Consider the following 12,237-nt stretch of genomic DNA (forward strand, 5'->3'; position numbering starts at 1 on the left):
ACTTAAAAATAAATGTGCAACACTTCAGGGTTTGTCTTCTACCTCTGCCTAACCTGATCCTCAAACAAAGCAGCTTTAGAGTTCATATACCAGCCCAGTCCATGGGTAACCCGTGAGGTGCCTCATGAGGCTCCAGGCCAAGATTGGAGCTCCTGAGGGGTGGTGAATATTGCATGCAACTTTGCAGTGCTGGATGCCAGGGGAAAGGAAAGATTTTTTTTTAATTATTATTTTTCTTATCACCAATGCAGTTTGTGGCCTAAAGTGTGAGATCTAATTGCCCTTGTTGTAGCTTGCTTAATTTCTACATTATTAACACTTATACAATTACTCGGGTCATTTGAAAGTCTGGTAGCAGCATTTGACTCGTGATCTTCTGTAGCTGTGAAGTCCATAAAGTTGCTTTCTTGCTGATGTAGCGCAGTATTTCCACTCCTGTGAATTCTGTTTTGTCTCTGTTTTATTTCCCTTTCTCTCCCCTTATTGGTCAGGATAAAATGAAAGCTCTGATTAGCTTTTGCTTTGAGGTTGAGATTGCGGTCAGTGACAGTTTGTAAGAAAAGCTGGCTGATCCCATGATTCTGTTTCCTTGTTTCCAGCAGATAAGTATCACTAGACTTGCCTGTGTAGTTTGAATATTGCTCTTCCGTGTAAGCAGTGCCACCTGGTTCGCAGTAACGCCTGCCAGTCTTTGTAAAAGCATGAAAGAGGTGGTGTTCAGGACACATCTCAGCATTGAAGTGCAACTCAAGGTAGGGTAGTTAAGTGGATAGTGAAAGTCGTCTTGGAAATTACAATTTCTTGATTTTTAAAAGCCAATCCCCATTTTAGGAGCATGGAATTAATTTTGCACCCTGTCACTCAGCACCAGGGGCCCTTTGAGCCGAATTCAAACTATACCTATGCTCTACTCTGCAGCTATGAAGGCAGAGATACATAACAATGAAAGCTGGGTGTTTCTTCTCAGCTCTGCCTGAGGGACTCCAAGGGGAAGGAGTAAAAACGTTGATGACAGGAAACGATGGCTAATAACAATACTCAGGAGATCTGCAAACCTCTATAGGTATTGCTGTATTGGTCATATGCCCTTCACAGGATGGTTTTCTCTCTGCCTGCATCCAGCTAGGGTTATTTTCAGCTTCTATGTCTGCATTAAAGAATTTGAGGCATAAGCAAGAGATCTGTCCACACTACTTCTCCTCAAGCAAACGTGCCGTGTGCCTTGACAAGTGTCTGTGTAAGATCTGAGGTGCCTTTTGAAGGGAATGGCAGTTCTAGCAATGAGGGGTTTCCCCAGCTTTACGTGATTTGAAAGCACTTTGCTGGGCAGGTAGCGGGACAGCTTTTCCATGGTTGTGTCTGTAAGTGGTGGCACTTGGGTACACCCACAGCAACCCGAGCAGGGCAGTTCTGTGCGAGCGATGTGTGTGATCGCACTTCATTTCTGCATGTGACCTTTGCATTTCTTCAAACATCAGGGTTTAGTGGGCAGGCAGTGACTGAGGCTGGGGTTTGCTAGCAGAGCTGTGCTAACAAGCTCTACAAGTAACTGTCAACAAAGGGCTCCCGGTGGAGCAGTAACTTCTGCACCATTGTAGCTTATTCCTGCCTCACCCGGGACTCAATTAGCTTCACTCCCGTGCTGTCTGCATGAGGGGCTTTTGCCAGCACATCTACGTTGATCACAAATTGTGGCTCTTTCCAGTCCTCACTGGTATAGTTAGACCAGCAAACTACCCACGATTTAGTCAGGTCTGCAGAAAAGTACCACGAACCATGACACTTGGTCTTAAATGCTGCCTTCCAGACGAGTGCTATGTAAATCCTAGTTGTCTGTTCCCCTCCCACGTGAAGGAAACAGCAAGCTGACACATGACAGACGGAGTCCGATTGTTGGCTTGACTCCCAGGACAGCAAGGGAAGAGCTACGGTCAAACTTTCCAAAAGACTTACATAATTTAGGAAGCCAGGTCTCACTGGGAGTCGATCTCCCTCTCTAACAGATAAGCAAACTCAGGTACCAGGGAAGTGTTTTACCCATGTCCACCCAACAGGTCAGAGGCAGAACTGGGAATAAAAAGCCTGGCATGCTGCAGTTGCTCTTGTTTATTTACCCCCTCCCATACAATACAGGAGAAATCCAAATGGATGAGTCAAGAGAGTAGGTATGCACTCCCCAATGCTTTGGGATGCTCTTGCCATCCTCCTGTGAACCTTAGCAGCTTGAAAGATTGCAAGGTCCCAGTGTGACATGTCCCTGTTACATTTGGTCTGCGGTTGCAAAATGCAGGGCTTCCCTCCTAAAACAAGCAAGAACTTAGTCAGCTGTAGAGGTTCCCCGGTATCCTCATTTCAACAGGAAGATTTTCCAATTTCTGAAAAGAAGTGTTTAAAGAAACAGTTTGTTTGGCTTCACTTCAAATATTTAGCTCATTTCTTAGCAAGCCAGAGGTCAGAGTGGGATCTGTAGGTCAGGAGCAGAAAAAAAATTTGCTTTACACAGTGAAACCCCAAGACATAGAGAGTTTTGAATGAGTGGTCATTCCTCTGACTGAAGCTTTCTAGCATTTAGCAGGAGTTCGGAGGATTTTTTTTCCCCTCCTTGTGAATGCTGGAGGGATTGGGGGAGCTGTGCACAGTTACACTTTTGTTAATTTTTTGTAGGCTGTGAACTATTACGCATAAAAGCGCTTCTGTGAGCAGGGTCCCATCTCCAGGCACGTCACCGAGATGAACTGGATGGCACAGTGTAGTTCTCAAGTAGCATCATTCAAGTAAAGGACATTCCAGGGAGATTACAAACCCCGTCACCTTTGGGAACCCCCCCCTCACTTGCAAACACATTCAGGGATTGTTCTGGTCTCTGTGCTATGGAGCCTTGGGCTACTTCTGTCCCATGGTAAAATTTTCCATGGAATTTCTGGTGCAAGGCTTGTAAGATTTCAGATGCAAGTTTGCTTGCTGCTAGATTGGACTGTTTCAGCAGTCATAAGGGAGCCAAAGCCAGTGGGTAAATAGGCACATGTACAGATAGTAATACATCCTGTGGGATTTTTTTTTATTCAGTGGTCTCAGCATTGTCCCATCCTGTGTGTAGAAAAGAGGAGCAAAACTAATGCGTTGATGATAAATGTATTTAGGAGAATCCCAATTTCTAGATATGAGTGGGAAATTGAATTAAATCCAGGACAGCATGAGTAAAACATAGCAGTAAACTATAGCACTACAAAGCAATTAACTCCTGAATTGCTTCTGCATGAAAAGAGGGCTGTTTCTGAGAGCACTGGCTCAAGGTGGGTACTTCTACTGGGCACAGTAAGAAAGGAGGAAGGAACGTTGGACTGAGTTTAGTAAAACAAGGGTGAGTAGCTTGGGGGCAGGATGACTGTTACTGGGGTTGTCAGATTGGTGGATGGATTAATTTATAAGGCCTGCCAGTTCAGATTTTGTATTGCTAACAGCTCCTGAGGCAGATGCTGTCCTGTACCTTTTGTTACTCAGCCCATCTAACTGTACCACACTGCGTCTTCCTCCTCTGCCAAGAATGTGGATGTAATTACAGATTCAGGATTAACCATGTTGGAACACATCAAGACCAGTTATTTTTTTACCATTTTCAGGACTACTGCCAGACTACGCCCTTTCTCTCCACAGTTACAAGAGCAGTTTAAAATGTCTAGCACAAGCCCCAGACTTGGTTACAGCAGTTGCTTGTGTGCCAGACTGGACTTCCCACCGCCACTTCATCGGCGGGATGTGGTCACTTCTCACTAGGATAAGACCACGTTGGTCTTGAGGTATAGGATGGGTCTCTGACCTTCCTTTGCCTGGAGCACATGCTATGAGTCTCATTGAATTCAGCAGTAAAGGCTCCATCTTATCTCAAGAGCCTGTATTTTTCATAATCATGTGTCTTGTCACTGGATACTGGGACTAGATTATTTCCCCCTTCTTCCCTCCTTTTGGTTAAGGCTTGTTATGATTTTGTTGCTGTCCTTCAGTTTAGCTCTGAAAGAGCCTGCACCAAATTTTGCTGAAGGTGTGATTAGTCTTTTATCCAGGAGCTCTTGATCAGCAGCTCAGCTTCCTGAGTTCCAGGTTTCTTCCTGGAAACGATCATTTTCAGCAAGGAGTCACACCAAACCATGCTGTTCCTGCCGGTCTGACACTGTTTTAAGCCTGCCCCAGGCTATGGTGGAGCGTGGATTTCAACTAACTGCACTGAAACGGGCTTTGAGCCAAGCTGCCTGACCCCAAAGCTGAATAACAGCTGAATTCCCTCCTCAAATCTGGATTTATGAACCCTGTTCAGAGCTACCTAGATTATTGCTTATGTGTAAGAGCTTTTTAGGAACTCATCTTTTATAGAGACTTTACTGTTCTGATTTCTGTCACTTAGTATTAATTTTCATACGTATTTGAGATTTGGAAGGCTTGGGTTGAAGTGCTTTTGCTAACACAGGCTTGTTGAATTACCTTAAGCAGCTCATTAAGCCCCTCTTTCAGTGTCCCACCCATCCCACAGATGATGCCATAGTTTGCTGGGAAGACAAATTTATTTAAGATTACCTGGTGCTCAGCTACTCTGGTTACAGCAGCTATATGGGTTTTCCAATAACAAGTTGATACTCAAACACTTTAAATTTAATTAAAGTTGTTTCCGTTTCATTGGAAATTCATAACCAGGCTAAACTATCAGAGAATTTCCGGCTGAAAATTTGGAAGGAAGTTAAGAATGGGACAATAAATGTGTTTGGCTTCAGGCTGAAAATTTGGAAGGAATTTAAGAATGGGACATTAAATTTATTTGGGTAAAAAATGACATTTGAAAAGTTGAACCCCAGCCTTTTAATTCAACAGTCTCTTAAAGCAGAGCAGCATGTGTTGTGAAATAGCACTGAGCACTCAGCACTGTCTATACCACAAGATACAATAGCTAAATTAAAAAAGCCATTATTTTCTATTACAGTGCAGTAAAAATAACGCTGAATGTGCATCAGTGCACTGATGTTCTCCCAAAAGAGAGCAAGGGCACTGAACTTGGATGGCAGTCGCATGTTTAACTGCAGTGATTTTTTCCTTGGAAATCAGACCCTGAAGATTTTGGCCCCAGATATGTTGAAATGCTCATTGGAAATACTACGACTTACTGGGAAAGTGTCTGAGCAGCTTTTTATCCCCTAGCCTGTAGTCATTGTAACTAGAGGGTACATTAAAGTTCTCCTCATGGTGGTGTAAAGCTCACACACAGCCTTGGCAGAACAGGAGTCCTTGGAATTGAATCTTCAGGTTGTTTCATCTCCCAGGAACGTGTTCAAGAGGACTTAGAATTGTTATTACTTCTGCCTGAAAGGTTAACAGATCTTCTGTGTTGTATACACTCCTGGGATAAACTATTCTTAGCTGCTTGTTCCAGATAACTCCTTAAATAGTCTTTGGAAAATATGCAGGGTTTTTTTAAAATATGATGTAAAAGGAGATACTGCTGTATGTGATCTGAGGTGGATGCTCTGACAGCGTCATTGGCTTGTGAGACCTATGCAAAAATATAGATTTAAATTATTTGAACAAGGACTTGTTTCTGCTCCCCCTGTTTTACTGTCCGACCGTCCATTCTCTTTCTAAGCTCTAAAGGCAAAAATCTGGTTGCCTTGTAGGGGAAATGAGTCCATCTCAGACAGCTGAACAATTTCCCTTTAGTAATTACCTCTGCTCTCTTCCATTTTGGCCAAAAAAGTTGTTAACACCTCTGCACACTTCCACTCCCCTTTACCTACCTCCATCTCTTTCTGCTGGGGCTCCTTGCAGAGCTTTGACTCCCTGACCCCGAGGTAGTTTCCCTTCCTGGTTGTGGAATATTTGATGTGCCTGAATTGTCTTGTCATGACGTGTCTTGTGGTGACAGACACACAGCCCCTGCCATAGAGGCAGGTGGGAACTGGCAGCCAGGTCTCACCACCCCGCAGGCACTATTGAGGGACCATTGAAGCTGTCTCTCTGCTGGGGTGCAGGCTGCTGGTGCTGTGCTCTTAAGTCTGCCCACACCCTGCGACTTTCTGCAGCCCCCGGGACCAAGGCAGATGCTGGCTTTGACTGGCTTTGACTCTTATTTTGTGTTTGTTGTGTTTTTTTAGGGTCCCCCAGGTCCTCACGGAAACCCTGGCTCACCTGGTCCGCCCGGCATGAAAGTAAGTATGAATTGGTGCGAGGAGGTTTTGCCTTCCTCTCTCCGTGGGGGAAGCACAGCTTTGTTTCATCCTGCTCCGTACAACACGACGAGTAGCCGAGGTTGTTTCTCCCCTCCCCTCTGCTCGCACATAGCCCTCCAGCAGCACAGCCGAGGCCTTTTCCTGTGCTTGGGAGCGACCCTGCTGTGTGCCTCGGTTCTCGGTTCTCCCTCGTTTCAAAGACTGCCTAATTAGGATCCTGTTTAAGCTATGCCTGTGCCAGGGAGCAAACTGCTGCGTCGAGACAAGGGCAGTAGAATCCTCCTACTCCGGAGCCTCACTGGGTCCAGATTTTTTTGCTTTCTCATTTCTCTTCTCTGGATTTTGCAGCCTACTCCTCCACCTTTGGGTCCAGACAGCAGCAGGGGTGGACTGGCAGCACCCAGCTTCTGCCTCTGACTTCCTCCTTCTGAAACTCCCTTGTCTCTCCGTCGCTCTGCAGGGTGTCTGGGACCCCTGACCTCCATCAGTTCTCCCAAACTGATCCCGTTGCTTCCTTCTAGATGTCCTCATCTCTCCCACGAGGTCTCACAGACCTCCTCCTGCAGTGCTGGGAGCCCTGTCTGTGGTCCTTTTCTCCTCTACACACGTTCTCCCGGGGGTGCTGCAGCCGGGTGGATGCTGGAGCGCTGCAAGGTGGGATCCACCCCCTGCCGCCGAACCTCCTGCCTTTGTGTGGGAGTTTAGCATGGATGTGGCTCCAGAGGGGAGCTAATCCAGTGTGCTATGAAAACCCTCAGAAACGTGTTTTAATTCCCAGCTTGTTCCTGTGCATGAGGCTTTGTGTTACCTAAAGATTGTGAGTTCCTGGGAAATTGGTTTGGATTGTTTTGATGTCATTGTTTACACAGAAATAGATTTATATTTTATAACACCTATCTGGAGTTATAAAGAACTCCAGAGTTGAGTTTTGAAAGGCAATGCTTCATAGAGGAAACTGTAGGATGTCTCAGCCAAACATAGAGAAAGGTACAAGCAAGAGTCCTTTCTTTTCATGATCTCATCAGTAGGCAGAGATGTTATGAACACTATTGATGCTCTGGGAAAAAGATTCTGGAAACTTGGCATGCTGCCTCTACGTGATTAAAAATTAGGCACTGGAGACATGCTGGTGAACAGCAGCTGGTTTAAATTCTGAAGTGTAGTTATATGGCCTGAAAAGTGAGGCTGTAAAAGTTCTACATCTTAGTGTTCTGCATTTATTCTCCATCAATGACTTCCAGATCACACTTGTTGAGGTTTATAAGTCAAATCAAAGTTCTTTATCTAACTTCCAGTCCTGCAAATTCAGCCTGATCCAATCTGTAGAGTCAAGCTATGTTTCTATGCTATAGGATTTTTTTAAAAAAAAAAAAACAAAAAAAAACGCTCTTAGCTTAATGCCTGATCAGAAATCATCATTTGGCTGTAAAGCTGTTTTCAGTTGGCCTCCTACTAGAAATAAAAACTTCCTGCAAGCATTTTTCCTCCATTTTGATGCGCAGTCTGGCAGCAGGAAGCCCTCAGCGGATGGATAGCTGTAATAGTGTGCAGCAGACATCTGGTGTCATCAGTCTGAGAGATATATTTAAATTTCATCCAGCCACCATTCGCAGGATTAGGCTGTTCTACATGATGCTTTGTCAAAAGAAGTATTAAGTTTGCAATGGGATGTGAGAGCTGCAGCTGAGCCCAGGCCTGGGCATAACTTCACCTCTAGCAGGGAAAGCCTGGTAAGCCATGATTGCAAGATCTTTGCATCAGAAGTGCTTTTTGGAAGGTGTGTATCAGATTCCCAGAGTTTTGGCTTCCATCCTTCCCTCCATTTCTCTGATGTTACACCAGTGATATTTCACATCTTAAATGCCTCTACCCTTCACCAGGCTTGGCAAGCCTGTACCTGGGACCTGATATCTTCTTAGCAGACCCAGCCCATGGCAGAAATTGCAGACTTGTGAAAGCTCAGCGTGGGCAGTAAGGCAGAGCAGCCTCAACTTCTCTTGCTGAGAGCCTTCTAGTGGCTGCTGGACTAGGTCTTCCCTAGACAGCAGTTAATACCATGGAAAAAACAAGCAATCCAAGAAAGGAAACTGAAGTTTCCCAGATAGATACGGCTTGGAAACAATGACTAACACCAAGTCATTGTCACTTAGGAAGTAATGCAGGAGCGTAATTTTTATTAGCTGAATTAAGAGAGCACTCGTGAGGTCAGACCATCAGCTGCGTACGAGGGTTGTGATGTGGCACTGCAGCTGGCAGGGATGTGCCTGTTCGTGCATGTCTCTAGTCCAGTTGCACTGGTGAGCACCAGCGCTGCGCTGTTGGACTGCAGCATTGCTAAACCTGTCCTGTGCAGAGCCCACCTTCTTCTCATCCCTGGAGCTGAGCACTTGTAATTCCTTGTACTTAGGAAGCTCATCTTTTGCACAGAGCTGTATGTAGCTGTTGAGCCAAATTCCTGCTGATCTGCTTGGCCATGGTTCCACTGACTTCAGTGGCGTTGCACCCACTCACGCCACCTGAGAATTTGGCCCATCGGGCTTTTCTCAGCAATTTATAATGTTCAACTCTTTCAAGGGTCTTCTTGACACTTTTTACGTTCTGTTTGTTGTCCTTGGTGGTTGCAAAATTGCTATCACATCTAGTTAGCCAAGACTGATTATGGTAGATAACCTCATAAATGGCTGTAGACATATGCTGGGCTTGGATTGTGTGACCTTCAAGCTGCTGGTGAGGGCAGGAGGGGTGTTTTTACTAACAACAACTAGATGTAGCTCCAAGGATGCCCTAATAGATTTTGGGATTGGAAAGAGGGTAGCTGTCAGACGGTGTGTGTTTTCAGAAAGAAGCTGGGTTTGCATCTCTCATCTGAAGGCTTTTGGCTTCAGGCATTAGTATGGCTTGCTCAGTAGCTGCTCTGGATAAATCTTTCTTGTTATAGTGCTAGGAAAAATTGAATTTTCCTTTTAGTGAATGGTTTGGCTCCAAGATAGCTCATCAGTTTGGCTCACCGATGCTTAAAATTCTATTAGTGGGATTGCAAAGCTGAGGTGTTCAAATTTTACAGCTCCAGACTTCTCCTAGGTAGGGAAGAAACAGAAGAAAACAATTTATCCCTTTACAAGAGGTAATAGTGTGCTCAGTGAGTTGGGCCGGGAAAGAGAGAAGCTTGTGGGCGAGGTGCCGTGGCTTAGTGATGGACAAGGCTCAGGCTAATTCCTAATGTGAATGCTGTGCAAGGAGAGTTGGGCAATCAATCCATAATTTCAGCCCTCACACCCAGGCACCCTTTCTCTCTGGCCCTGTTGCTGCCTGGCAGATTAACCTTAGGGGGAAGCGTGATCCTACGCTTGGCTGAGTTCTCTACCTGTGTGATGGTCTCAGCAGCGTTGAACGCAGAACTGTGATGCAAAGCAGTCTTCGCTAATGTGATCTGAAGCTTCCCAAGGGAAAATGTAAGAGGCTTGTGTTCCTTTACATGGCTTGAAGTCGTTGCATTGAGCACATGGCAAGATTTAGGGAGAGTGGTGGGTGTCTACCCACTGTAGTAAATTAATTTGGCAGAGTAGAAATGATCACCCTATGATCCTGTGGACTGCTCCAATCTGTTCCAAGCAGTCGTAGCACCCACTGACTGCTCTGAACCTCAAAGAGTGGGAGAATTGCCCTGATAACAGCTGCATGCAAAGCAACATTGTCTGCATGACTTCATATGCTGTTTGGAAACCAGGCAGCCTTCATTCAGAATTTGTAGAGATGATGCATCTGCCTTGAATCAGCAGTGCTCCCTACAGTCCATAGCCAAATAGTCTCACTCCCTGAACCTTGCAGCTTGTGGTGGACGGTGGAGGAGGAGAAGGGGAGATTCACACTCTGTGCAAGGCGGGAAGTATGCATCGACTGTAGTCAGGTGAGGCTGCATGGAAAAGCTGCTCAGCTGGCTATAACTAGACCTTTGTGCTGCTATAGAGAAATGCCAGTTAATAAATACTATTACTCCTCTGTAGGGTCTCACCTTCCCTCCGAGCACTTCACTTGACAGCCGTTAATTGACCCTCACAGCTGTCCTGTGCTCGGCGATTGGTTTTGGATTCTGTGCTGCTGATGTGGCACACAGAGGTTGTGACTTGTTTATGATCCCAGGGGTGTTAAATAGCCAGTGCTGGATACGGGGATACCTGTGTCCTAGCTGTGCCAGAAGAGATGTTATACAGACCTAAACTTCTTTGTGTGCTAAGCCTTACCTCTCCCCTGCCAAAAGAATCTGGCACGCTTCAAATCTCTTCTAGTTTTTCCTACTTCTGTCTCTCACTCTGTTGGGTGCACACATTGCCTTTCCACGTTTTAAGCGTTTGAACAAGGATTTTCAAAGGAATCTACTGGAATTAGATGTTCAAATGCTGCTGAAATTCCAGCCTGTGTTCATCAGAAGATCACAGTCTTAACTGTAATTTCTCTCGTCACGGTTGTTAAAAAGGAACCTAAAGAATACTGCCACTTAAGAATAAAGTGTGCCCTTTCTTCTGCCAGCCTGAAAGCCTCACAAATGCTCTGGCTGTTGGTAGGGTCTAATTAGTGTAACTTTCTCTGCAGTTTCATCTGTTCTCCACAGTTAAAAAAGCAACAGCATCTAGCAAGTTGTTAAGAAGGATGGTTTAGCCTCAGTAATAGGCTTGGTAATTATTTTTGTGATGGTAGTTGTAGACAAGGAAGAAATCACAGCTGTCTAGTCTAATAAGTATCAAAAGTCCTGACACTGCCTTCTTCCAGTTATCCTTTCTTTAGTCAATTTAATACTGTCAAATACTATTTAAAACTCGACAGCTTTACCAGCAGCAACCACTCACCAAAACCACCCCCAGCAAAACAGCTATACCCAGGACTTTAATACATTTGGGATGTCAGGGCAAGATGAAGATAAAACAAAATGTTTTTCCAATTTGGAGGCTTGGTGGAAGCAGAACCACATCTATGGGCTGGGTGCTTGAATTACGTCATTAATTTAAGTTTTTCATTTCAGGGTCAGAAAGGTGACCCCGGGCTGTCGCCTGGAAAAGCTCGCAATGGACAGAAGGTAAGATGATGCCCAGAGTGCACAGGCATCAAGACCACAGTGTGCTTTAAGCCCTGTGCATACACATGGAGGGAGGCCATACTGCAGCTGCAAGCATCACAGCTACTCATGAAGACTTAGGACTGAAAATTGAGACTTAAAAGCCAGATGCAGGACTAAAGAGAGTTAGCTACGCTATTGACCACAGCGCACTAAGTACCTGCTGCCACGGCTTTTTGTTGTCCAAATGTTTATCCATTTTATGCACAATCTGCAGCCCAAACTTAAGTCTCTGCTGCTGCAGGCACGTGGCTACTTAAGCTAAGTATTTAAACTAGCGCATATGAGAGACAGACACACCTTGCCAGCTCTGGGCATGCAGCTGTAGGAAGAGGCAATCCCAGTGTAAGCAGTAAAAACCTTGAAGGCAAAGGAAAGGATGTCCTTGCCAAGGAGCTGAGAAACAGTGGTTTGCCTCGCGTCACATACACAGCCTGCAGCAGATTGCTACTGTGAGAGCAGCCTTGCTGTCCCGCTGGTGGGGAAAGGGAGGCTTCTCAGACCATTGCGCTGCCAGCGCATGGACCCTGCTGTGGGATAACCAGAGGCCTTTCCACCAAGGTCTACTCAAATCAACACAAAGCACACAACAGGGAGGTGTAGCTGGTGTCTGGATTTAGCAATTGTTAAGGATCAGAGTTCTGCTAATTCTTTTCAACAAGTTACAGCTCCCATTTTTGCTGTTTCACAGCTGAGTGATTTTTACTGAGGCAACAAGGCCTCACAGAAGTCTAGAAATGAATAATAAAGCAATCGGGGCTCCACAACATCTACCTCAATTAGCTCTTTCAGTGGTGACTGCACAATACTTCATAACTCATGTCCAGGGCAAGAAGCCTGGTTCTTTTCCTTTCATCGTAAGCCTTGCTGTAAATGCACAGCTAATCGAAAGCACCAGCCATGAAGAACTTAGGCCCT

The 12,237-nt window shown here is 45.3% G+C and overlaps 1 protein-coding gene across 1 annotated transcript in view; it reads left to right on the forward strand.

Moving 5' to 3' along the window:
* The window catches only part of LOC104348963 (uncharacterized), a 158,592-nt gene that overhangs the window by 24,611 nt on the left and 121,744 nt on the right, over positions 1-12,237 (forward strand). The window contains exons 5-6 of the mRNA XM_086475928.1: positions 6,135-6,188; positions 11,227-11,280. Coding sequence (XP_086332054.1) covers positions 6,135-6,188; positions 11,227-11,280 — 108 coding nt within the window. The remainder of the gene's footprint in view (positions 1-6,134; positions 6,189-11,226; positions 11,281-12,237) is intronic.

The sequence above is a fragment of the Leptosomus discolor genome, chromosome 19 (assembly GCF_034619465.1).
Source record: "Leptosomus discolor isolate bLepDis1 chromosome 19, bLepDis1.hap2, whole genome shotgun sequence".
Lineage (NCBI taxonomy): Eukaryota > Metazoa > Chordata > Aves > Leptosomiformes > Leptosomidae > Leptosomus > Leptosomus discolor.